The sequence below is a fragment of the Denticeps clupeoides genome, chromosome 17 (assembly GCF_900700375.1).
Source record: "Denticeps clupeoides chromosome 17, fDenClu1.1, whole genome shotgun sequence".
Taxonomy (NCBI): domain Eukaryota; kingdom Metazoa; phylum Chordata; class Actinopteri; order Clupeiformes; family Denticipitidae; genus Denticeps; species Denticeps clupeoides.
Window position 1 is genome coordinate 12,637,173 of NC_041723.1, and position 27,214 is coordinate 12,664,386.

The window sequence follows — 27,214 nt, forward strand, 5'->3', positions numbered from 1 at the left end:
CTTACCATGATTTATTCTGAATGTTGATATTTGGCCGTGTTACTTTTGATCTTTGAGTCACTTTGATGATATTTATTTGTTTCAGGAAGGCTTATAATAAAACGTAAGTCACTATTACAAGACATGAATAAACGGATGAGTTGATCAAGAATCATTGCGCATCTAATTAGCTTCATTTTAATGATGGCTCTTTTAATTATATGGTTATAAAATGTGTTTTATAGTGTTCATTATTATTTGCGCATCTTTGTTGTGTACTATGTATAATATGTAGGTTTGTAATGTCATACATAATTGTTTTTGACAATTCAGTGACATTTTTTTGTAAGGAAGTGCATGGCTGTAAAAAATTCACGTCTCCACCTATTATAATTCATGCTTGAAAATGAAAGGCTGGTCGAAGATATGGAAATGGAAATACTTCGCCTAAGGGGGAGAAGTCAGCTCAGCTTTTGTAGGTGATGGAGCTGCAGAGCATCTGAGGTCAGCAGCACAAGACAGCACATTTTTCATATTCTCAAAAAGTATTTCAACCAATCTATATGCTGTCAACGTTTGAAACTTTTTGACCAAAAATTGTACAATTCGCTGGCCATCAAATTAAATGCACCTTGTCCTCTTCACATGCTATCAGGCATCAATTTAGTTTTTCTTGAGAACAAACAACGTCACCTTTTCAGTGCTCAGAAAGGCTGACAACTTTCCACTAGGTGAACACGTTTTATGTCCAACAGTCTGCTCTTATAGATATTAGGCTACTATAAACCATACCAAACTATGGAATTCAGAGTACTCATAAGTGCTCAGATAACTGTTCACATAGTGCTGTATTCAGGTTTGGCATACAAAATCTGCCTTGATTTTCTGGTGGTTACACTGGTGGTCCACGCTTCCTCCAGGGGACCACCGAAGCTTAGGCATTGTCCTGAATATCCTCAATATATCTCAGCTAGTATCGTCACTTGCAGTATGCATGACTGCAGAATTGACAATCAACAGTTAGTTATATTCAAATTAGGAATAAAACGTCAAGTAGGCCTGCACTATGGATTTTAAATTCCCTTAGAGAGGCAAATATCTTTGGAGGGGGTTCTCATCATGAAGCGTTTGAGAACCATGGATTTACAATGGATGTCATGATTGGGAACCATATTGTAAAAAAAACTTTTTTTATAATTGTCTTTAAATCATTACATTATAAACACTGCATAAAGCAGAGGTCTAATAAAAGGCAAAATATTGAATGGCAAGAAAACAGGAAATGTTAATATCTTCAGTAAATTTTGCAATGCTGAAAATGTTTTGATCTTGAATCACAATAACTTTGCTCCAAGATAAGGACCACTGCTTGATAAGGACCTTGTGGTTTTGCCATCTGTGTCTGTCCTGTCTGAGCGTGGCCTCCTATCCCCAGTAACCGTGTTTCTCTCTCACATAATTTTACATAATGGACCTTCTCTATTCCCTGACCTCTGCTTGGTTTTTTCAGATTACTCTGATGTGGTCTTTCATCCTGTGGGATTAATGAAAGGAAAATGCAATATGGAGCTCACATAAGATAACAGAGTCAAGCAAATAATTAACCTTCCACTCAGGAAGGTTTCTCATCTCACATTAAACGTCTGCCGTATGTTGATAATGGATTTTGTGTGTGTTAAAATTTTGAAGGGGGGGATCAATTTCCCCACCAGAACTCTTGTATTGTGAAGAACGCTCTCTCTCTAGCTCCAATTTCTCTTGAAATCAGTATCTTCTTCAAAGGGGCGCACGCTCTTTAACTTTCTTCTATCATTCCCTTATGTTCCCTGATAAGGAGGTAGAATATAGGGAAATATTAATCGCCGAGTCAGCAATAATTTAATAATAAATCGGAGGAGCGCAAACACCGTTCTCTATTCCAGTGAGGGTCCTCTTCAAATAATTTTAAATGCATAGTGAGAAAATTAGAGAGAGAGAGAAAAAACAGAGTATGTCGCTAAAGCCTCTTTTATCCCAGCCAATGTACAGCAGAAGCCAGATTTATGCCAGGTTCATTTGAACCTCTTTAATGCTTTCAAGTATTAACACTGAAATGTGCTTGAGGCAGATTTCTGTACATGTCGCGCACAAAGCCAGCTGAAGACACCACAGGTTCTGAGGATTGGAGATGTGAAGGCACTGACTCAGTGACAAGTATCAAGTGACCGGCAGGAGTAATAGGCACACGGTTACGGCCAAGTGTCTCCTCCAAATGTAATTTTTATTTTGCTTTAGGCTGATGAGCGCAAACATACTAAAGGCAATAGGAAATTATATTCCAAAATTTTCCTCAGATGCTACAGATTAGAAAATCATTGTTCACGTACAGAGGACATCCTGCATCCTCCTTGGTTATTTCTTAACAAGGTGCCAATGTCATAATTGAATTAATTAGGGAATCGTTTGCTTTACTTAGGCACAGAGTGAAGCAAATCCAGATGATCTTGTGCATGCTGATAAGGGATTATGTGCTGCTTGCTTAGAATAGAATGCCCCTAGTTTATTCTTATCCTTCTTCCCCCAATTGTCCATGTCTCTCCATTGCAGCAGTCAACTTGCCCTTCTCACCTTCAGTAGATGGACTTCTCCAACACTGGGAAGGATCACAATGTGCATGTGAGAACAACGAGGCCAACCTTCCAAACAGAGTAAGAAGAGAGATGGTAAGAACATGCCACGTTGTGCTATTGTTCAGCGAAAAACTGAAAGCACAAACTCTACAAATCAGACAACCCAATGGATACTGGTTCAAATCAATGTGCTTAGTCCCTGAAAGGGGTTCTGCTGTTTGGGCAAAAGAATCTTGCTGAATGCCAGTTGAGAGCCTTTTATATGTCAGAGGCTGACCACCTAAAAGGACACGTAGCAATGAGTGGCAAGTGCTCACAAACATGCAATTTAACACTGAATGTATTACGCCATCCATTTGATATAAAGGTCAGTTCAATTATTAAAGGTCCCCTGACATGAAAAATAATCTCACAAAGAGAAATTAATATGAGTTCCCCTAGCCGGTCCTGCACAGGCAAGAAAATGGCAATAGGTGTAAAGAGAGCTTTGGCCATTCTGCTTTGCTGTTTAGAGAGTGGCAGCTCAGACAGTCGGATCTGGAATTTGTCTCCGTATGACATGAATTCCTGTTCACACCAAACATTGTGGATGGTGAATGGTGTTGATGACATAATTTCCTTGAATGCCTGCACACTTCTTTAGGCCGCTTTCCTTCTCGCCCCGCCTCTCGCCTCCTCATTAGCATTTAAAGCTACAGACACCGAAGCCGCGTGTCCAGGGGAAATCTCATTATTAGACTGCTTAAAAGTGGCTGTGATTCTGCACCAAGGCTGAATTTGGGAAGGAGCCTTCACATACAGTATGAGGGGACCTATATAAAAGCAAAAGAAAATTCATTTCAGGGGACCTCAATACTTTTTTTTCACTCGTCCATTCATGTTTTGGCTAGGGAAAGGCCAAAGCCTGGATTTTCTTTCATCTCCATGTTGCACATCCTCATGACTGGCTGGTCTCTGTAAAGAGAGAGAAGAATGGTTCAGATAGCAGGGTCCATGAATACCCCCTACACTACACCAAAGCTCGTACATCTTACATGCGGCAGCCCTGACACCGCCGGTGCATGTTAACTGCAGATATGACTGAACCTCTGTGGAATGCTTAATCTCGCTGCGCCTACTCATTTTCCAAAATTGCACATCTAATATTATTAGTGAAATGCATCGTACCCTGGAGCTCTACATTATTTCACTGGTGTGCTGACTGAAGGATTTGTATGAATTGGATTTGTATGAACTTGAAAGACATTTGTATGCTAAATACTTCATGTAAATTGCAGCTATTAGACCCTGTGTACTTTAATAACAGGTCGGGTGCCAATGGTGCCAATAATCCTTTCCATAATTGATCATCTATGCTGCAATGCTGCCCAGCACATTTTAGCCTGTGCCTTGTCTGTGAGTGTGAAGACCTGCTCTACAATCTATGTCAGACGTGTCGCACACACCTACTACCCCTTTCTATATGTAACTGTAACGGCCATCACATGATGAGACGCGGGAAGATGGTGACAGGTGATTCCCTGCTTAATTAATCAGTCCTGATCTGAGCCCATTATGGAGTTTATTAATGGTGTAATGATTAATAAATTCTCTCCTTGTCTGACGTAATTTAGTGATGTAATGGTTCAGTTTCAGATGTTCATGTTTTTTTTTTTGTTTTAGGGTTAGACACACAAAACTGTGTATAGGTGCGGCATTGGTAGCCATAGGATTGTGTTCAAATCCCAAACTGTCAAGTGCCACTGAAGTCCCACTGAGCAAGTTACCATCCCCACACTCTCATGGCTGCCCAGTGCTCATTAATGGTAATGGGTTAAATATAGAGGACAGATTTTATTGTGCGCAACACGTGCTGTGCTGTGTATAAAAATATATATAACTTTCAGGTGACAGTCCAATGACCTCGGAGTGAACTTTCATGTTTCATGGTGTACTAAATGGCAGAAAGATTTTTAATAGGAACCTAACTGGATAAAGCCTGTTTTTATGGCAGCGTGACATAAAATTAACTCAAATATAATTTGAGTTCTGACCCTAACATACAAGATAGAGATGTCGAGTTTCATAATTCAAAAATTATTGACAGGAGCCAGATTGCTCAGACACTCAAAAACATGAGCCTGAATGACCCTCCATTGTAAAATACCTGGAAACCTGAAGCTGTGATTTACCCCCTTTGTCTAGCAGTTCAATGTTATCTCAAGTTTAGGGAGTCCCAGAAGCCCATCGCTTAAGCAGAATGGGGTACAGATTGCCAGATATCAGACTGACAGCTGGATGACTTGGGCCTTTGGGCAGCACAAGAAATAAGCTACTTTCTCTTTGTTCAGTTTAATGTATGAAGCTCCTACAGACACACTAGAACAATGAATCCCCTCCCATGTGGGGTTAATCCTATTCATGGCTCCTGTAGCTGTTCTAACAATTCCTGTAGGAATGAAGGAAAGATCCACACATTGACAGCTAATCATTTTACAAAATACAAAAATTTGAATGAACCAAAACCTCACAAGGACTTAACTTAAAGGTCCTTGTGATGTTAACCTGACACACAGTAGCGAGGCTTATTTGACACCTTATTACCATAGTTACAATGAGAATTAAACTATTAATCCAACTCAGTTAAGCTTCTCTGACACGGCCATCAATATACAACTGATATATCTGCATGTGTTATCTGCATGTCCACATGGTTCAAAATAAGTGTCATTTAAAATGCATTTGTCAGCGTTAAATTTGGAGTTTAATGGCCTTCCTGTTTAAAGACTGGATCTTCAAAAATCTCTTGCTAATCTCTTTCACCACTTTCTTCTGTGATACAAAAAAAGAATTGTGCCTTCCGTAACAACATTATTTTCATGCATGACAATATACCATCTCATGCTGCTATGAGAGAAGCCCATGGCCCTCATCCTCTGCTGACATCAAGCATATTGTGAACCTTTGGAGCACCCTCAAGCAAAAGATCTACGAGAGTGGGAGACAGATCACATCCAAACAGCAGCTCTAGGAGGATTATGACATCCTGCAAAAACACTCAAGCAGAAACTCCCCAAACCTCAATGGGTGCAAAAAATGTGATCCTGCTTTGTTAAACTATAACTTGACCTGTTTAGATTTTTTAAATTGATCTAGCTTCGGATTGCAGTTAATAGGACTGTCTAATGCTACAAATTCAACAAATTACCATTTTTAGTACTTTGCCATCTATAAAATGTTTTCAAACTGTGTAATATTTGAATTTTTCTGATGATTTCAAACTTATGTTGACAATCATTTGCGACACAATCATTAAAAAATATCATTTGTATGACACTGTGTATAAGATAATTAGTTACATTACTTTCGTACAGTAATTAAAATAGTTACATAAAGATAGTTAAATTTAGATTTTACATAAACTTTTAATTGTAACAAATTATATTTCTGGAGTCATCTTCCCAACACCGGTAGGTGTTTTTTTTTTCAGATTCATAGTCTTCCATTTCTTACCATTTGTTTTTTCCGTTTTTTCTGCTAGCAAACAGGAGAACATACTTACCCATTTTCATCATGATTTTACACAGTTGTGCTTACCATGTGGTGGACCGAATCCTACTGCTTTCCCTGCAGTATATGGACTGTCAGCGTTATCTTCAGTTTAAAGAATATGGAACCTGGAAAGACATCAGTAGGCACAACCACATACATGAAGCATGAAAAGTACTGCTGGGTGCTTCTCTGCACACCACTCCTGCTGTAGGCGGTTGTGTTGACACACCAGGTACTGATGCATCCCATGCTCAGAAAAACATTTTTTTTTGTTCTCTCATCTTTTTATACGAGCAATATGGATGAATAGCAAAGTATGGATGAAAGACAATAATTCTAAAAATGTTATTCATGATATAATTCCCCATAAACCTCCCTATTGAAAGGGCAGTAGGAACTGCTGCTCTGATTCTGTAGTTGGTCAAATGATCTAATTCCAGACCACAATTTCCTGCTCCTGCAGTTACAGAACAGGGCTGGTGAGAAGTGCGGCACTGCGATGGTTGTGCTTCTGCTGTGAGGAGACACTCTATATGCTTTCATGATTGACGAGCTGAGCAACAGCACAGTACACCAGCCCCAGCTCAATAGTCTCATTTCCACCTCCTGCCTTCAAGACAGATCTGACGCAATCATATCTTTCCCTCCTGTGCACTCCATGGGTCCATTGCCAAAGCGTCATCAATTCAAGCACTTCTGCCTGCAGAGGATGGATATGTGAAGGATAAGTTTTAGTTAAAGACAATGCTCTGAGCCGAAGTAAAAGTTTGTTTAATTTGTCATGAGCACAAAATGTTGTACACATCTGTACATTGGCATGCTCAGATGTTCTTCAGCTGTACATAACCTATGCATAACAGTAACATAATATATTCTCATAATATAAATAATTAACCAAAAAATTACTAATTAGTGCATTAGTAACAAAAAGTTACTAATGCATTGACAAGATACATACCAAAATCAAGCATCACCAAGAAGACAGGTCACTTGTCTGTTGGGTAGTGGTGGCCTAGTGGGTGAGAAAACGGACCCGTAATCGTAAGGTTGATGAGCCGCAAACTGAGCAAATTGGAAGAGCTACCAGCATCCAGAATAACCAGAGAAAGGACCCTACACAATGCAGAGGAACAGAAACAGTGATCTCGGTCAGGTTATTAGGAGCAGGAAAGGGAGAGCATGTGAAAATTATCCAATTTGTAATGTGCCCTCTAGTGTTGATTTTCTGATTAGACAACTCACCTGAACCCAAAAGAAACAGAAAGAAGGAGACATTAACAAGATGAGACATTAATTCTGCTTGTTTAATTGCATTCTTATTAAGCATTCTAATTAACATAAGGCTAAAAGACATTTAATACACTGAAACTTGATGTCACGACTGAGGGCTGACAGGAATAGGAGCACAGAGATGGGACATCTGGACATAAGGGATTTATTAATAAACACAAATGAATTGGCAGATACCCGCAGGTGTGAGGCACACACAGGTAACATTCACGTGTCCTCATTAATGCAGCAACCATGTCTGAGCTCTGCTTCTGGAGTTTTATGGATCAGGCCTCTTGGCCCCTGGGCATTACACTTGCCTAGACTAAAATTAGTATGGATGTGAATAAGACTAATAAAAACTCAAATGATAGCTTGATGCAAAGACTAGACTACAACTAAAATAAAGACAGGCCACCAAAAACATCTCTAGTCACAATCCTGACATTTCCCTTTTTTCTATGTCGTGGGTTCCTGATTGTGTTCATGTTAAAATTAGGGAGAAAATCCATAATCCAGTCACATCGTCACATCATGGGGGAATGCAGAAACAGAACATTTTGGAAAATGTATTTATATTAACAGAAACATGGCATGAGGGTAAAAAAAGGATAAAGAATCACAAAAAGAATGATTCTTGTCATTGTAAAGAATCATCCTTTGGAGCTACATACCTTTGTTCCCTCCACCCCTGTTGAGTATGCGAGTGCTCACTTGTGAAGCTCCCACTTCCTGGGGCTGATGGGCTAAACCAATCACTAAAACGATTATATCTGTGTTTTGTCAGTCCTGACTGGCACTCACTGAATATGTCCTCTCACACACCGATTTCTCCAGAAACGCCTCAGAAACCGTATGTCAAACTGATAGGCTGATCTTGAGATCTAACCAAAAACGCAGAGCTCTGATCACCTGAGACAGTTTCTGGTCCACAGCGATATAGTTCCTGAAAAAAACTTTTCAAAGCAGGCCACAGAAATAACTCTGTACTGTAAATTGAACTTCACTTTCATAAACATGGTATCAAAGGAGAAGCAAGAAGCATCACATTGGCAAGCTTTGAAATAGATAGTTCATACAGCTCTGCCTTTTTTAAACTGGAACCATTGCACCATTGTGACCTTACACACTTGTCAAATCCCTATTTAGCATCACATCACATTGTCTGTCCTGACCATCCTCCCTTAGATCCAGAAGTTGAAATCTCTTGTAATCTGAATGCAATGGAATGCAGTGTAATGTAAGGGTATCACTAATGTAAGGCTCACTCACTGACTTTCTATAAAAAGGTGAGTGCTGCCGGAGCCCATCTCGGGACACTGCAGAGTCTCCAATTAACTTGGGGCAGTGGTGGCCTAGCGGGTAAGAAAGTGGACCCGTAATCGGAAGGTTGCCGGGAAAAATCCCAGAATCGCCAAGGAAGCAAGGTACTGAGAAATGTAGAATAAAAAGGTTTAATTTTTACTATACAAATTTGAACCACACCATTTTTCAGAAACAGCCCTGTCACTTTGTTTCAGTGCCAGCCTTTTCCCTCTAGGCTCTAACAGTCATGGGAATTTGCACAGCAAGTCTTCAATACAACAATTCTCACCAATGCTTCCCACTGACTTTGTCCTCATTTCAGAGTTGAGGAGCAGTGGGAAGGACACAGAAGTGTGATCTGTTGTGCTGTCTCTGTGGGGGAAAGAACATCATTCCATTCTCTTCATGAATCACTGTGCAGTTTGTCTTGTTTCCCCTGTTGCCCCTTTAGGCCAGATGTGTATTATAATAGTTCAACACAATATGATCTACCTATAAAAGGCAGACAATAATGTAGTGAGGTTTGCTTTTTAATGACTTAGAAATTACTTTAAAATAAAATGCTATATTTCACAATATATTTTGCTCAAAATAATTATAAATAATAACTGCTCAGAAACCTAAATGAATAATGCAGTAACCCTCAAAATTGACCTTAAATAGAAAAAATTTGCCAGCACACACTTGCCAACACACTTATAATACATTCCTCATTATTATTGCACTGTGCTTTAACTGATGTTGTGAATTGAAATGAGGGAATGATGGCAGTTTGTGTATTCCCCACACTGTCCTCTTGTCCACTGCAGCATGATGATATACACCCATCGCCATCGGCAGACCCCTGCTCCCTAGTGTGGATGACATAGGACAAGCCGGTTTGGGGTGGGTGTGTGTGTGGGGGGGCACAAACAATAGCAATAATTATCACAACAATTGCCAAATCAGAGTGCACAGATCATTGTGGAAGATTTGTGTTATTAAGATTTTGCTTAAGAAATGAATTTAATGGGGCTGAAAAGATCAGTTGGCATGGAGCTCTGAATACCCTGAGAACTCTAGACGAGGCCACTTTTGTGCCACTGAGCAAAGTACCGTCCCCACACACTGCTCCCTGGGCGCCTTTAATGGCTGCCCACTGCTCACCAAGCCATAAATGACATTGAATGACATTGAAAAAAAAATCTAAAAAGGGTAATGATTTTTTATCAAAAATATCCTCAAGTGTTCCATGACTGATTTTACTTCTGCTAATACTTTTAACATTTGAATGGTTTGCACAATGGTTAAATGCCTTTGTCTTCAGTCCTCCATGCAGCATGTTGAAGGACTGTAAAAAATGCTGGTTACATTTACCAAGCAAACAATGTCAAGGTTGGGTAATGATAATAAAAATATAAAAATAAAAATAAATAATAAAAAAAGAAAAATTAAATGCAACTGAGAGACAGAAACCAGAAAAGACCTGACATGTGCAGTGCAGGCCTCTCAAACATCATTACACAAATTGAGAGGCTTGGTGTAAGGAAATCACAGAGTTCCTCTAACGGCAGGGGGTTATGCTTCAGTCCTTTTGATCCCTGAAGAAAAGAGCAGAAGAAGAATGATTAGCTGTCAGGAGTCTCACAACCTGGGGTATGGCGAGCTGAATAACTCACAACATAAAATTGTCAAAATTAAAGAACATTTGTGAAGAATGTACTGTATGAGAACAGTTTTAGTCTGCCTCAATGTTAAATGATTTACATACTAAGGGACATCAGGCAGCTCAGGGAGAAAAAAAAAGCTTATGTGACATCAGAGTTGTCAGCAGATGAACAGTCCAACATCGCGACACTAATTACACTATTAACCCAGTTTAGTTTGACACAGTATTCATTTTAATTCATGTGGAGACCACATGTTTAAACCTGTGTGCAGGGTAATAAATCAAAATGACATTTTCATGGCCAGGCAGAATATCAGGCCATTTTCTTGTTACATTTATAAAGAGGAAGGTTCTCTAGCATACTGACAAAACTGAGACCAGCACGTTTAGATCAGATCCAACCCTGAGCTATGCATCAACATGGATGATGTGAATTCTTGGGAAGATCCCTTCCTTTGCAAAAAGATTGTCCTTTCCCTGCATGAACCTGTGCCAGCTAATCCATGGCAGCATGGCTACAGCGAAAAGGGGTGAGACGCACCCACCTCTTCTGTAGTGCTGATCTGCAGTCATCATGCCTCTCTTTGGATTTTCTATTAAATAAATATTGATGCACCATTTGAAAAGTATGTCCAAATACACCCCTTTTACATTTAAATAGCCTCTTTTGAACTTCAGACTTTGGACAACTAGATAACTTCTAATAAAAATGTATTATATTTAACTTATTTTCTGCTTGTGTGTGTTCAGAAAGACTTTTGCACAGTTGTATGAAGTAAACATCCAAAAACTTCAGGCAAGGCCTTTCGCTTCATGCATGACAATATGTAAAAAAAAAAAAAAAACATTTTTGCGGCAGTCTGCACTGCACTGTCATGGCAACCATAAGGGAGAATTTTTGACTGAGAATTCAGATTCTATTCCTCCATTATGTTACAAAATGAGCACATCAACATATAATCTGTTGCTGTAAGTAGGTCTACTGGCAACTGAAAATACAATGACAAGTGGTGGTTCACATCCCTTCGGAGTGTTGCAGAGTGATAATTCCTTGTCACAAAAGATTTTGCAGACGTACCAGGAATTATAATTTCCTGAAAAAGAAATGATTTGAGATGAATTTGGATGTTGGTTGTCAGCTGTGTTGTGAAGGTGGGAATTGCACATTCACAGTCATGCATGGGTTACAGATGTTTGTCTAGAGTTTCATTTACACACTTTCCATGTAGCAATTCCTGCCAGGGCTTCCCATAAAGCCCACATTAGCCTAGCTATTATCCAAGAAAAATGGTCCTTGTACTGAAGCAATTCAGGGTTTTAGCTGAGTGTGTTATAAAATATAGTTTTTTTATTTAAGGACACATTCAAATTGGACAACTCTTTTGACACTTTGGTCCACTGACTTTTCTCTGTTGGTAGGTTATCTAAAAGTAAATTTAGTCTATCAGAAATGATTAATGATGACCGATTTCCATAAATGTACCATTTAAATTTACATGAATCAGAACAATAGATATGAAAAGGTTAATGTATCACCAGCATGCATGTAATGTTGCTATAAAATGTAAACTGACTGCAGAATGCTAAATAGTTTAGTTTATTTTAATGCATTATTAATAGGAATGTCAAGAGTTGACATTTTATGGATATTTATGACATTTCATCAACCAGTTTTGGCCCAATTTCTTTGGTAGTTTTTGTTAATGTTGAACCAGATGCTCTTCAATCAGAGGAAATTATCCTCCCTTCACCAGGACATCAGAAACGAACTGTAACTGCAAGACACTACAAGAGCTTTGTCCCACAAGCAGTCAGAGCTCTCAAGTGAAGTGAAAGTGAAGTGAAAGTCAAGTGATTGGCACATGTGATACACAGCAGCACAGCACACGGTATGTGGGGACAGTGCTTTGCTCAGTGGCACCTCAGTGGCACCTCACTGCCATCGCCAAATGACTGTTAAACTCAACAACAATACACTTTTACCCTTGTACATATTTTGACATTTCACAATAAATTGGTCTACTTCATATACTTGAACCAGTCCATTGCTAAATGCTTTATGCATCTTTGTCATGCCACCGCCAGGCCCACAGTCTTTTATTTTACATCACATTATGGGGGGTCTGTGTGAAACAGCATTTCAAGACACTGTATACTGTATATGCTGTATAAACCTCTTTTGAATCTTGAATACTTCTCTTTGATTGCTGCGCAATGTATCAAATAGCCAGGGAGCAGGGGGAGAAGTCCTTTTGGTTTTGGAGTACATAGATGATCCATAAAAGGGGAAAGTGAGGAGAGAAGAGAGTCAGTATCTGTCTCCAGTTGTAAAGAGTTTGGAAGATGTGAAAGTGTGCAGGAAAATACAGATGAAGGTGAGACAGAGTGAAGGTTATTTTGAATAAAGGATGGATAGTGGTACTTGGATCTGGTAGGTAGAGTGAGGGTGAAGGAAAAAAAGTGGTGGTCAGAGAAATTAAGTGGACTGTAAGAAAGGGTGGTAGTTGGGAAGGGATGACTGAAGACGAGGTCTAGGACATTCCCTAATTTGTAGAGCTTTGAAGGAGTCAAGTGTGGCGAAGGAGAAGTAGGCAAACAACTGGAGTGGCAGGCTGAAATCACCAAGGATATTTAGAGGGGTGTCTGTGGGAAAACTAAGCAGAGTGTCCATTTCATCAGTAAAGGTTCCAGATGACCCCAGGGAGTGATATATGACGATATATGTTCACCGGAGAAGAATGCATGAGACTGCGTGGAACACAAAGGAAGAGATATTAAGGGTGCTTTCACACCTACAGGCTTTAGTGCACTTCAATCGAACTCAACTGTTTCACCTGGTGTAAACACAGTAATCGCTCTCGGGTATGCTCCCAAAACAACTGCCATGATACCCACGATTCGAATCAAATCGCAAACGTTGGTGCAGTATGCCTGGTGAGAATGAGTACCAAACAATATCACATGATTGGAGAACAGTGATTTATGGGTAAATTTTGATGTAATTTTCACATTTTTTCACAGTTCTCTATGATTAATGCATGCCACCTTCTGTGTTGTCTTGTTTTGTGCCTTTAGTGACTCCAGTGCATCAGCATGCTGTTTTCAAGACATAACCACGCTACATTTTTAAATAAATGCATGTAATATAGTATAAAATCGCCAGGCCAACCCACGTAAAATTTTCCATCTTCCAAAAACTTCCATCATGTCTCTCCAATCTCACTCAAACACAGACCATAACAGTAACTCTGCTTCCTATATTTACATCTGACCAACCAGCAGAGAGAACGTTCTTATTTCTAGTGACACACTTGGTTTGCTTGAATTTTTCCCTGTGTGAAAGTTAACTGAATCAAGAGGAAAATTAAACAATGTTCAGAACTCCCTGACTGGAGCACAACAGTCTGGTGTATCTGTCACGGCTACGGACTTATGGGGGAAGGAAGCGCAGAGGTCTGACATGCTGGGAATGGGGTTTTATTAATAAACAAACAGTAAACACAAATAAACAATGGCGCGGTGGCCAAAACGGGAAATAAAGGGGAATAAACTTAAACAAACCCGCAGGCGTGTGGCGATTGCCAGAACTGAAAATACTACACCTACACGGTTACAATGTCAAGTTCACGAAAATGCCGGAGATCTCGAAGGGGCGGAAGTCTCTGGCATTTATGGGGCGTCAGGATTGGAGTCAGGTGTGGAGCCCAGCTGCAGGCAATCCTGACAGTATCACTGGTAACTCCTGGTGTATTGTGAATAATCACTATACGATGACTGCCATACACATTTGTTTTATTTTGACTGTATAGAGAAGAATAAAAGAAATTGATCATGCAACAAAATGGCACTGAGGGTGAAAAAATGCAACAGATAATAATACATAATAATAATTATAGGCATAATAATTATAATTAGGCACCTGAGGTCTGAAAGAAGCATAGGTGCTGCAGATGAGAAGTCACCGGTTGCTGCGAAACAGCTTTGTGTCAACAAAGCATAAAAGACAAGACACACATTACTTAATCAGTGACTTTCTGCTTCCAGCCTTACTTCCATGTTTGATTGTCCAGGATGCTCTCCTGAGACTTTACCTCCTCTGGTGAATTTTGCTATTGTGCTGCTTGAGTTAATAAACTGAAATAAGGCAGCAGTTATTGTCACCGACATCTGCTGACTGTGAATGGCAGTATGGCAGCCTTTATATAATCATTAACATCACTTGGCCTTCCTGGAACAGGAGGCAGAAGCCTACCCTCTGTAGTTTTTTTTCAGCTCTAAAGCCATGGTGCTTATCACTGCACATCACAAGCTCCATAATGAATGTGAGCAACTGAACCACGTGTAAACCACCGTTTAATGTCCTGATTTAATCAGTGCCCTACTGTGCCATATTAAAACATAATAAATACTGTAATGATGAGTGGCTCTGTTATTGATCTCATTCTACATTCAGTCCATTACCCAGAGTGATTTTACATTACTATTCACAGGGACATTACTATTCATAGGGCCTGTTAATGCAGATGGCAGCTTGGAGAGGACACAAGCTGCTCCAAGCCAGGAAGAGGTGACAGTGGTTCCAACTTGCCTGGAGAATTGCGGTGAGTCTATCGGGGGCCGAGATGGAGGGCGGAGGTGGAGTTGCCCCGTAATCAGAAGGTTGCCGGTACAAATCCCGATCTGCCAAGGTGTCACTGAGGTGCCACTGAGCAAAAGCACTGTCCCAACACACTGCTCCCCCGGGCGCCTGTCATGGCTGCCCACTGCTCACTAAAGGTGATGGGTTAAATGCAGAGGACAAATTTCACTGTGTGCACCGTGTGCTGCGCTGCTGTGTATCACAAGTGACAATCACTTCACTTCATGCCAATTCAGGAACCGTTGAGCCAGCTGTGTGGTACTGAAGTGAGAATGGTGGGGCAGTTCGGTAAAGCATTTTGTGATCTGGCATGCTGCTGTGAGTACAAGTGCTGTAAGTGTGGGCGAACCAAGACCAATAGTCACTCGATTTTGTGTAACATCCCTAAGTGTAGGGGTGTGGTGGGCAGGGTTGGGGAGTAATGACGCTACGTAATTTAATTACAAAAAAATGTTATTGTAATTTGTTATGTTACGGTTGGAAAATGTGTAACTAAGTTACAATTACTTTTTGAAATATTTATGATTACAATTTTAGTTACATTTTAATGTTGTAGATGAAACCTTGCCGATATTTTTAAGAATGACCAGATTTACTCTATTTTGTAGACTGATGCAGAAACGTTCACTTTCTATTCTGTCTTCAAACTGTACAAAATATTGTTTAATCTGTAAAACACAAACATTATCGCCAGAAGCATTATACAGTTTGACTTTTCTTTCATGATCCAACACTTTCGTACAACAAAGGTGCACAAACTTGGTTTTTAGGGCAGGTTTTTTATATTGTTATTCATCGTGTGATTTATTAAATAGATATTTTCCAACACATCATTTCCACCAGACAATTTAAAATATTGTAAAGATCAAACAAAGCTGAATGCTACCTGAGCACTTAAGCCCCGTCATCTTGAGGATCTGTGTATTTAAAACAAATGGCTCTTTATGTTGGTCAGCTAAGAGTAGCACATTGGCTGTGAAATGTTGGACTTTTAGGCGAGGTGAGGTCCACCCTCTCAGAGCTTACTTTGGACACAGGACCCTGACAGAAACTGTAATCCCTGTTGAGACACACCTGAAGAAGTCTTGTATAAAAGCTGTTGTGTGACAAGACACAGACACCCAGTCGTGGTGAGGGACCAGTCCTGATCATCTCCATCACAGAAGCAACATGGACCACACAGCCGTTGTCTCTGTTCTAGTGCTGCTGCTCAGCGTCTCCCATGCTCTTCCTCTTCTGGTAAGAATCTCTTAACTCCTCAAACTAAAAACTCTAATATGAAAATGGAAAATAACTTATTACGTTTTATTTATAGAATGAATGGAATAATGACGAGATTCTAATTGATCCTGGGAGACCGCTGGATATCACAACTAGGATTCTAATCACCAACAATGGTTTGTCTTTTCAACAATAGTTAATGTCCTGTTAATAATGATTTAAATGTGGTTTCAGCACCTTTTTGTCTCTTGTTTCTTTCTAGGATCTAGTGAGTGGTTGATTGAAGGAGATCTGGTTGTACCAAGAACCAGGAATGCTTTGATCTGCTTAACCAACAACTGTTTCTGGAAGAAGTCCACCAATGGACTGGTTCCGGTGCCTTATGTATTGAGCTCTGCCTTCTGTAAGTGGGACTCTCTGGTCAATATTAAATTTTTTTACATTGTTACCATTGTACCATGCATCATAATGACAATTTCATTTTTACACCATCAAGCGAGCTCTGATAAGCAGATGATCGCCACTGCCATGAACACCTTCCACACAAAAACCTGCATTCGGTTTGTTCCTCGCACAACTCAGACAGATTACCTGAGCATTGAGAGCAAAATGGGTGAGTTGGAGTGAATTTAGCAGTGATCATGATTAATAACTATAAGCTCACAGACTTCAACAGCCTTCGTCTGCATGACAAGTCTCAGAAATATCTATTTTGGATCTTTCTATCTTCTCTCAGGTGCTACTCTTCTCTTGGAAGACAAGGGGGCCAACAGACAGTTTCTCTGAACACAAACGGCTGCATTTACAACGGCATCATTCAGCATGAGCTCAACCACGCTCTAGGATTCTACCATGAGCACACGAGGAGCGACAGAGACCAGCATGTGACCATCAACTATGCGAATATCGTGCCAGGTTTTTCATCACAATAATCTAATATAATTTCTGTAAAATACATGGTTTTCAAACACGGCTGTTTCAGCACTTCTGCACTTTTTTAATAGGTATGGCCTACAATTTCGACAAACAAAACACCAACAACCAGAATACTCCCTATGACTACAGTTCAGTGATGCACTACGCAAAGTAAGACAAACTAGTCAACCAATCAGATTTACCATCAGCTAGACTTTAAATGTAATGTTATAGTTTTCTAATTAAGCAACACTACACTCATCCTTTACACATCATTTCAAGTAGTAAAATCTTCTTCTACAGAGATGCCTTCACTATTCAGTATGGACTGGACACTATCACTCCAATTCCTGACTCGTCTGTCCCCATTGGACAGAGAATGGACATGTCTTCCATTGACATCCTTAGGATCAACAAACTGTATGGATGCTGTGAGTAAAGCCACCCTTTTTCACATTCTTCATATTGGTATTGATTTTAAGAGATAACATCACTACACCAGCGCTAAAGCACCGTACGTCCAACCTTCATTACAGGAAACAGGAGAAACATGAACATGGAAAAGGATGTTTTCAGTCTGAAGAAATTTTCATCATATTTGCCTATTGTTAATGTGATGATGTCGAATTAAATTAAATGAAGGTCATTTTAATGATTTTGATGTGTGCACCAGAAATCTTGACATCAAGTTTAATCCAATAAACACCCTCGCTTGAAAAGTCTCTCATGTCTTTCATTGTTTCATCTTGTTGAAGCATAATGTTTTTGCCACTACAATATTGCAGCTGAAATGTGTTCCTCTATGGCTGAAACAGGACAATTTATTGATCTAGACTCACACAAAATTTTTTACAATTGGTAAAAAATGCTAATAAATAGAAACAAGTCCACATTCTGAACAAGTCTAAAGCTGTAACTTTTCTCAGTTTCTCAGCCATTTTGTATTTATCTACATCATGTGCATTAAATAATCATCACATTTTTAGAAAATTGAATAAATGAAATAAAAGCATTCTTTCATACATGAATTATCTGAGTCCTTGTCCAATCATTAGACATGTCAAAGAACTGCTTTCTTAAATGTTGACCATTAGTGCTTCTCTAGAAAAAAATATAGATTTTTGTGAAAACTCAACAAGAGAGCATGAACCCAACAATTTAACAGCATCTAATAAATCTGGTGATATTTGGGCAGTGGGTGGCCTAGCATTTATAGAAGTGGCCCTGTAACCAGGGGACGGGGCTTTGCTCAGTGGCACCTTGGCAGATCGGGATTCAAACCGGCAACCTTCTGATTACGGGCCGCTTCCTTGCAAATGCATGTGTCAGTTTTTCAACATCATTAGATAGTGACATTTTAGAAAATTGGATAAATTGGATAAAAACATTCCTACATACATTAATTTTCAAAATATAGACCCAAGTCAACTGCATCTTACACAAGTGTCTAAATGACATACTTGTATTTTTTAATCTATTTTTACTACTGTTTTTCTGTGCTCAAGCTGACTTTGTTTTCACCAGTTGGATGTCTTTTCTGTAGCTGTGAAAGCAGACGGGGTTGTTTTATGAGTTATGTTTCCAAGTGGCAACATGGTTGCACAAAGCGGCAACCTCCGCGGGGTTAATGTCTTGCTCAGTCATTCTGTCATGATGAGATAAGAGCGTGAAGGTAAAAATAAATAAGCCACAATGCAGAGAAGCACAAGGACGCTGCCGAATTTCTACCACTTTGAACTGCGGACGTGAACCGGCGCAAGCCGCAACATCCACGAATATTGACTTTCTCGTGCAAATGACAAGATGCAAATAGGGCAGGACACGACGGAAATAAACAGGTTGGTAAGACACAAACAGGAACAGTCTACTTGGTAGATGATGATTGTCTTTACGCAGGGAACAGCGATAATGACTGAGCAATACATGACAGACATCTTGGCTATTTATAGGAGTTGTGTTGCCTCGTTTCCGTGTTGGTCCCGGTCACGCTGATGGAATCATGTGACAACCACAGGATTGTTTGGTCATTAGATACCTTGCGTGCTCTTTTTTTTTTGGGTGGAGGGTTTATTATAGCATGCTTAAGAAGTCTATAGACATAGTTTGTACTCAAGGATTCATTAAAAAGTTGAACAATAAAGTAACACTGAAGTGCCACTGAGCACCGTCCCCTCACACTGCTCCCCGGGTGCCTGTCATGGCCGCCCACTGCTCACCAAGGGTGATGGTTAAAAGCAGAGGACACATGTTGTTGTGTCACAGTGTGATGGGCTGCTGTGTTTCCCAATGACAATCACTCCACCTTTATAATAACCCGTATTATCAGTAATTAATGCATCCCTGAGTACTATAGCTGTCCAAATGGTACAGATCACTCCTATGAATCATGTTTTGAATACGGTCTAGTATCTTGCTAAAGTTGTATGATTGAAGCAGCAAGTTTGTTAAATTCTGTATAATTAATGGGATATACGACCTACAGGCTTCATGCTTATTATCAACATCATTAAATACTTAGATTTACTCTATTTTGTAGACTGATGCAGAAACATTCAATTTCAATTCTGTCTTCCAACTGTACAAAATATTGCATAATCTGTAAAACACAAACATTATCGCCAGAAGCATTATACAGTTCGACTTTTCTTTCATGATGCAAGGCTTTCGTACAACAAGGGTGCACACACTTGGTTTTTAGGGCAGGTTTTTATATTGTTATTTATCGTGTGATTTTTTTAAACCAATAGATATTTTCTAACACATCATTTCCACCAGACAATTTAAAATATTGTAAAGATCAAACAAAGCTGAATGTTACCTGAGCACTTAAGCCCCGTCATCTTGAGGATCTGTGTATTTAAAACAAATGGCTCTTTATGTTGGTCAGCTAAGAGTAGCACATTGGCTGTGAAATGTTGGACTTTTAGGCGAGGTGAGGTCCACCCTCTCAGAGCTTACTTTGGACACAGGACCCTGACAGAAACTGTAATCCCGGTTGAGACACACCTGAACAAGTTTTGTATAAAAGCTGTTGTGTGACAAGACACAGACACCCAGTCATGGTGAGGGACCAGTCCTGATCATCTCCATCACAGAAGCAACATGGACCACACAGCCGTTGTCTCTGTTCTAGTGCTGCTGCTCAGCGTCTCCCATGCTCTTCCTCTTCTGGTAAGAATCTCTTAACTCCTCAAACTAAAAACTCTAATATGAAAATGGAAAATAACTTATTACGTTTTATTTATAGAATGAATGGAATAATGACGAGATTCTAATTGATCCTGGGAGACCGCTGGATATCACAACTAGGATTCTAATCACCAACAATGGTTTGTCTTTTCAACAATAGTTAATGTTCTGTTAATACTGATTTAAATGTGGTTTCAGCACCTTTTTGTCTCTTGTTTCTTTCTAGGATCTAGTGAGTGGTTGGTGGAAGGAGATCTGGTTGTACCAAGAACCAGGAATGCTTTGATCTGCTTAACCAACAACTGTTTCTGGAAGAAGTCCACCAATGGACTGGTTCCGGTGCCTTATGTATTGAGCTCTGCCTTCTGTAAGTGGGACTCTCTGGTCAATATTAAATTTTTTTACATTGTTACCATTGTACCATGCATCATAATGACAATTTCATTTTTACACCATCAAGCGAGCTCTGATAAGCAGATGATCGCCACTGCCATGAACACCTTCCACACAAAAACCTGCATTCGGTTTGTTCCTCGCACAACTCAGACAGATTACCTGAGCATTGAGAGCAAAGATGGGTGAGTTGGAGTGAATTTAGCAGTGATCATGATTAATAACTATAAGCTCACAGACTTCAACAGCCTTCGTCTGCATGACAAGTCTCAGAAATATCTATTTTGGATCTTTCTATCTTCTCTCAGGTGCTTCTCACCTCTTGGAAGACAAGGGGGCCAACAGACAGTTTCTCTGAACACAAACGGCTGCATTTACAACGGCATCATTCAGCATGAGCTCAACCACGCTCTAGGATTCTACCATGAGCACACGAGGAGCGACAGAGACCTGCATGTGACCATCAACTATGCGAATATCGTGCCAGGTTTTTCATCACAATAATCTAATATCAGTTCTGTAAAAGACATGGTTTTCAAACACGGCTGTTTCAGCACTTCTGCACTTTTTTAATAGGTATGGCCTACAATTTCGACAAACAAAACACCAACAACCAGAATACTCCCTATGACTACAGTTCAGTGATGCACTACGCAAAGTAAGACAAACTAGTCAACCAATCAGATTTACCATCAGCTAGACTTTAAATACAATCTTCTGGTTTTCTAATTAAGCAACACTACACTCATCCTTTGTACATAATTTCAAGAAGTAAAATCTTCTTCTACAGAGATGCCTTCACTATTCAGTATGGACTGGACACTATCACTCCAATTCCTGACTCGTCTGTCCCCATTGGACAGAGAATGGACATGTCTTCCATTGACATCCTTAGGATCAACAAACTGTATGGATGCTGTGAGTAAAGCCACCCTGTTTCACATTCTTCATATTGGTATTGATTTTAAGAGATAACATCACTACACCAGCACTAAAGCTCCGTACGTCCAACCTTTGTTACAGGAAACAGGAGAAACATGAACATGGAAAAGGATGGTTTCAGTCTGAAGATACTTTCATCATATTTGCCTATTGTTAATGTGATGATGTCGAATGAAATTAAATGAAGGTCATTTTAATGATTTTGATGTGTGCACCAGACATCTTGACATCAAGTTTAATCCAATAAACACCCTCGCTTGAAAAGTCTCTCATGTCTTTCATTGTTTCATCTTGTTGAAGCATAATGTTTTTGGCACTACAATATTGCAGCTGAAATGTGTTCCTCTATGGCTGAAACATGACAATTTATTGATCTAGACTTACTTAATATTTTTTACAATTGGTAAAAAGTGCTAATAAATAGAAACAAGTCCATATTCTGACCATGTCTAAAGCTGTAAACCTTCTCAGTTCCTCAGACATTTTTAAATATCTGCAAACTGGCCATTATGCTGTGCATGATTTCCTGAAATATTCTTACAGGGCCTTTTTAAGACCTGCCTTGTTCAATAAATTCCCAGTATAAAGATTTTGTCCAACCTTTAGATATAGCAAAGAACTGCTTTCTTACATGTAGGCCATTTGTGCTCTTCTAGAAAAAAAAAAAAAAGATTTTTGTGGAAACTCAACAAGAAAGAATGAACCCAACAGTGTAACAGCATCTAATTTTTTGCACTTTTTATTTTATTTTTTGCACATTTTTGCACACAATCATTGCACTGACTTTTTTTTTTGTAAATATGTTCATACTTATTTTCCATCTCCTGCACATATCACTTTATGTATATACATAACTTATTTGACCTGTATCCTGCACTTGCTGCTTATTGCACTTCTGGTTAGACCTAAACTACATTTCGTGGCCATGTACTTGTACATGTGTAAGGACAATAAAGTTGAATCTAATCTAATCTAATAAATCTGGTGTTATTCTTCTTTAACATCAGTCTGAGTCGTCCAAGGTTCTGGAAATATATTTAGGAACATCATTTTGGACAAATACTGGTTTTCTTAATGGATTGCCAGTTGTCACGACTACGGACTTACTACGGGGGAAGGAAGCGCAGAGGTGTGACATGCTGGGAATGGGGTTTTTATTATAAGACAAACAATAAATAAACATAAACGCGGCTTGGTGGCCGAAAACAGTTTAACTTAAATAAAGAACATAAACGAACCTGCAGGCGGGTGCCGATTGCCAGAACTCAAAACATAAACACATTCACTCACAGAAGTCAAGTTCATGACTGAGTTCACGAAAATGCCGGAGATTCCGAAGGGGCAGAAATCTCCGGGTTTTAAGCATTGTCAGGATCGGCCACCGGTGATGAGCCCAGCTGCAGTCAATCCTGACACCAGTATTCAGTTGTTTATTTGTGACATTGCAAATGCACGTTTCAGTTCTTATACATCATACGCATTGGATAATAATCACATTTTAGAAAACTGAATAAATGAAATAAAAGCATTTTTTTCATACATGAATTATCTGAGTGTCAAAAGACAGATCCAAGTCAACTGCATCTTACACAAGTGTCTAAATGACATACTCCTCTTTTTTTCTCCAGTTTTAATTCTGTGCTCAAGATGACTCTGTTTTTTTCTCCAATTGGATGTCTTTTCTGTAGCTGTAAGTAGACGGGGTTGTTTTAAGAATTATGTTTCCAAGTGGCAACATATACAAGTATAGTTATGGGGGACTCTATATTTTACTAGAGTTTTACTTTTGAGCTAAAAGTGGTGTTCAGTGATATCAAATGCTGCACTGAGATTATGTAAAATACTTATTGAGATATTAGTTATCGTCATGTTTAGTGTAGATAATCTACCACTCCAACGAGAGTCATTTCTGAGTTATGATGTGGTCTGAATTCTGATTAGAATGTCTTAATCCAAATTAAAAAATCAGCATCAGTTTTTATGCTACAGCTTTTCTAGGACTTTCCAAAATAAAAGGAAAATGAAAGGGATTAGTTGTGACATGTTACCCTTCTCCAGCACAACTGCCAGTGCACACAGTGAAATGCATTTGCCCCATTCCCTGAGGTAGCAATGGGCAGCAATGAAAAACGGCCGGGGAGCAGTGTGTGGGGACGGCATTTTGCTTAGTAGCACCTTGGCGGTTCGGGATTCGAATCGGCAACCTTCTGATTACGTGAATGGTTTCTTAACTGCTAGGCCACCACTATCATGACAATATGGCAGAACAGTGAGATGAGCGCGTGAAGGAAGAAATAAATAAGCCACAATGCAGAGAAGCACAAGGAGGCTGCCGAATATCTACCACTTTGAACTGCGGACGTGAACCGGCGCAAGCCGCAACATCCACGAATATTGATGTTCGCGTGCAAATGACAAGATGCAAATACGTCAGGACACGAAGGAAATAAACAGGTTGGTAAGACACAAACAGGAACAGTCTACTTGGTAGATGATGATTGTCTTTACGCAGGGAACAGCGATAATGACTGAGCAATACATGACATCTTGGCTATTTATAGGAGTTGTGTTGCCTCGTTTCCGTGTTAGTCCCGGTCACGCTGATGGAATCATGTGACAACACACACGATTGTGGGTCATTTGATGCCTTGCGTGCTCCTTTTTTTTTTTTGGGGGGGGGATTCATTAGCATTCAGGATGGCATAATTGCACAGTCCCATTACAGCATGCTTAAGAAGTCTATAGACATCGTTTGTATTCAAGGATTCTGTTAAAGGTTGCATAATGAGGTAACACTGAGGTGCCACTGAGCACCATCCCCACACACTGCTCCCTGATTGCCTGTCATGGCCGCCCACTGCTCACCAAGGGTGATGGTTAAAAGCAGAGGACACATTTTGTTGTGTCACAGTGTGCTGGGCTGCTGTGTTTCACAATGACAATCACTTCACTTTTATAATAACCCGTATTATCAGTAATTAATGCATCCCTGAGTACTATAGCTGTCCAAATGGTACAGATCACTCCTATGAATCATGTTTTTGAATACGGTCTAGTATCTTGCTAAAGTTGTATGATTGAAGCAGCAAGTTTGTTAAATTCTGTATAATTAATGGGATATATGACCTACAGGCTTCATGCTTATTATCAACATCATTAAATACTTAGATTTACTCTATTTTGTAGACTGATGCAGAAACATTCCATTTCAATTCTGTCTTCCAACTGTACAAAATATTGCTTAATCTGTAAAACACAAACATTATCGCCAGAAGCATTATACGGTTCGACTTTTCTTTCATGATGCAAGACTTTCGCACAACAAGGGTGCACAAACTTGTTTTTTTTTTTATTTATTAATTGTGTGATTTTTTTAAACCAATAGATATTTTCTAACACATCATTTCCACCAGACAATTTAAAATATTGTAAAGATCAAACAAAGCTGAATGCTACCTGAGCACTTAAGCCCCGTCATCTTGAGGATCTGTGTATTTATAACAAATGGCTCTTTATGTTGGTCAGCTAAGAGTAGCACATTGGCTGTGAAATGTTGGACTTTTAGGCGAGGTGAGGTCCACCCTCTCAGAGCTTACTTTGGACACAGGACCCTGACAGAAACTGTAATCCCGGTTGAGACACACCTGAACAAGTCTTGTATAAAAGCTGTTGTGTGACAAGACACAGACACCCAGTCGTGGTGAAGGACCAGTCCTGATCATCTCCATCACAGAAGCAACATGGACCACACAGCCGTTGTCTCTGTTCTAGTGCTGCTGCTCAGCGTCTCCCATGCTCTTCCTCTTCTGGTAAGAATCTCTTAACTCCTCAAACTAAACACTCTAATATGAAATTAAAAAAGAACTTATTACGTTTTATTTATAGAACGAATGGAATAATGAGGAGATTCAAAAAGATCTTGGCAGACCGCTGGATATCACAACTAGGATTCTAATCACCAACAATGGTTTGTCTTTTCAACAATAGTTAATGTTCTGTTAATACTGATTTAAATGTGGTTTCAGCACCTTTATGTCTCTTGTTACTTTCTAGGATCTAGTGAGTGGTTGGTGGAAGGAGATGTGGTCGTACCAAGAACCAGGAATGCTTTGATCTGCTTAACCAACAACTGTTTCTGGACGAAGTCCACCAATGGACTGGTTCCGGTGCCTTTTGTATTGAGCTCTGCCTTCTGTAAGTGGGACTATCTGGTCAATATTCATTTTTTTTGCATTGTTACCATTGTACTATTGCATCATAATGACAATTTCATTTTTACACCATCAAGCGAGCTCTGATAAGCAGATGATCGCCACTGCCATGAACACCTTCCACACAAAAACCTGCATTCGGTTTGTTCCTCGCACAACTCAGACAGATTACCTGAGCATTGAGAGCAAAGATGGGTGAGTTGGAGTGAATTTAGCAGTGATCATGATTAATAACTATAAGCTCACAGACTTCAACATCCTTCGTCTGCATGACAAGTCTCAGAAATATCTATTTTGGATCTTTCTATCTTCTCTCAGGTGCTACTCCTCTCTTGGAAGACAAGGGGGCCAACAGACAGTTTCTCTGAACACAAACGGCTGCATTTACAACGGCGTCATTCAGCATGAGCTCAACCACGCTCTAGGATTCTACCATGAGCACACGAGGAGCGACAGAGACCAGCATGTGACCATCAACTATGCGAATATCGTGCCAGGTTTTTCATCACAATAATCTAATATCAGTTCTGTAAAATACATGGTTTTCAAACACGGCTGTTTCAGCACTTCTGCACTTTTTTAATAGGTATGGCCTACAATTTCGACAAACAAAACACCAACAACCAGAATACTCCCTATGACTACAGTTCAGTGATGCACTACGCAAAGTAAGACAAACTAGTCAACCAATCAGATTTACCATCAGCTAGACTTTAAATACAATGTTCTGGTTTTCTAATTAAGCAACACTACACTCATCCTTTACACATAATTTCAAGTAGTAAAATCTTCTTCTACAGAGATGCCTTCACTATTCAGTATGGACTGGACACTATCACTCCAATTCCTGACTCGTCTGTCCCCATTGGACAGAGAATGGACATGTCTTCAATTGACATCCTTAGGATCAACAAACTATATGGATGCTGTGAGTAAAGCCACTATGTTTCACATTCTGCATATTGGTGTTGATTTAAAGAGATAACATCACTACACCAGCACTAAAGCTCCGTACGTCCAACCTTTGTTACAGGAAACAGGAGAAACATGAACATGGAAAAGGATGGTTTCAGTCTGAAGAAATTTTCATCAAATTACGCCTATTGTTAATGTCATTATGTCAGATGAAATATGAAATGATGGCCATTTTTTAATGATTTTGATGTGAGCACCAGAAATCTTGACATCAAGTTTAATCCAATAAACACCCTCGCTTGAAAAGTCTCTCATGTCTTTCATTGTTTCATCTTGTCGAAGCATAATGTTTTTGCCACTACAATATTGCAGCTGAAATGTGTTTCAAGACTCAAACAACACTTCAAAGTAAAAACTCTAATATGAAATTGGACAAAATAAGAACCGA

The 27,214-nt window shown here is 39.5% G+C and overlaps 3 protein-coding genes across 3 annotated transcripts; all 3 read left to right on the plus strand.

Annotated features, from left to right (window-relative positions):
• Positions 1–16,150: 16,150 nt before the first annotated feature.
• Positions 16,151–17,555, plus strand: LOC114766547 (high choriolytic enzyme 1-like). The gene is made up of 7 exons (XM_028957390.1): positions 16,151–16,219; positions 16,317–16,377; positions 16,464–16,604; positions 16,698–16,818; positions 16,938–17,116; positions 17,206–17,287; positions 17,420–17,555. The coding sequence occupies exons 1-7, from the start codon at positions 16,151–16,153 to the stop codon at positions 17,553–17,555; spliced, it is 789 nt and encodes a 262-aa protein (XP_028813223.1).
• Positions 17,556–20,218: 2,663 nt separating this feature from the next.
• LOC114767418 (high choriolytic enzyme 1-like) lies at positions 20,219–21,624 on the plus strand. The gene is made up of 7 exons (XM_028959191.1): positions 20,219–20,287; positions 20,385–20,445; positions 20,532–20,672; positions 20,766–20,883; positions 21,007–21,185; positions 21,275–21,356; positions 21,489–21,624. Exons 1-7 carry the CDS (start codon positions 20,219–20,221, stop codon positions 21,622–21,624), a joined length of 786 nt encoding a protein of 261 aa, XP_028815024.1.
• A 3,756-nt stretch (positions 21,625–25,380) lies between these two features.
• On the plus strand, positions 25,381–26,787 carry LOC114767417 (high choriolytic enzyme 1-like). Its single transcript, XM_028959190.1, has 7 exons — positions 25,381–25,449; positions 25,544–25,607; positions 25,694–25,834; positions 25,929–26,046; positions 26,170–26,348; positions 26,438–26,519; positions 26,652–26,787. Exons 1-7 carry the CDS (start codon positions 25,381–25,383, stop codon positions 26,785–26,787), a joined length of 789 nt encoding a protein of 262 aa, XP_028815023.1.
• The last annotated feature ends 427 nt before the right edge of the window (positions 26,788–27,214 follow it).

What these genes read in the sequence shown, in the direction of transcription:
- LOC114766547 (XM_028957390.1), top strand. Translation starts at nt 16,151, where the DNA reads ATGGACCACACAGCCGTTGTCTCTGTTCTAGTGCTGCTGCTCAGCGTC. An exon ending in CTATGCGAATATCGTGCCAG is followed by an intron (nt 17,117 to 17,205) that starts GTTTTTCATCAC and finishes CTTTTTTAATAG; the next exon opens with GTATGGCCTACAATTTCGAC. An exon ending in TCAGTGATGCACTACGCAAA is followed by an intron (nt 17,288 to 17,419) that starts GTAAGACAAACT and finishes CTTCTTCTACAG; the next exon opens with AGATGCCTTCACTATTCAGT.
- LOC114767418 (XM_028959191.1), top strand. Translation starts at nt 20,219, where the DNA reads ATGGACCACACAGCCGTTGTCTCTGTTCTAGTGCTGCTGCTCAGCGTC. An exon ending in CTATGCGAATATCGTGCCAG is followed by an intron (nt 21,186 to 21,274) that starts GTTTTTCATCAC and finishes CTTTTTTAATAG; the next exon opens with GTATGGCCTACAATTTCGAC. An exon ending in TCAGTGATGCACTACGCAAA is followed by an intron (nt 21,357 to 21,488) that starts GTAAGACAAACT and finishes CTTCTTCTACAG; the next exon opens with AGATGCCTTCACTATTCAGT.
- LOC114767417 (XM_028959190.1), top strand. Translation starts at nt 25,381, where the DNA reads ATGGACCACACAGCCGTTGTCTCTGTTCTAGTGCTGCTGCTCAGCGTC. An exon ending in AGCATTGAGAGCAAAGATGG is followed by an intron (nt 26,047 to 26,169) that starts GTGAGTTGGAGT and finishes ATCTTCTCTCAG; the next exon opens with GTGCTACTCCTCTCTTGGAA. An exon ending in CTATGCGAATATCGTGCCAG is followed by an intron (nt 26,349 to 26,437) that starts GTTTTTCATCAC and finishes CTTTTTTAATAG; the next exon opens with GTATGGCCTACAATTTCGAC.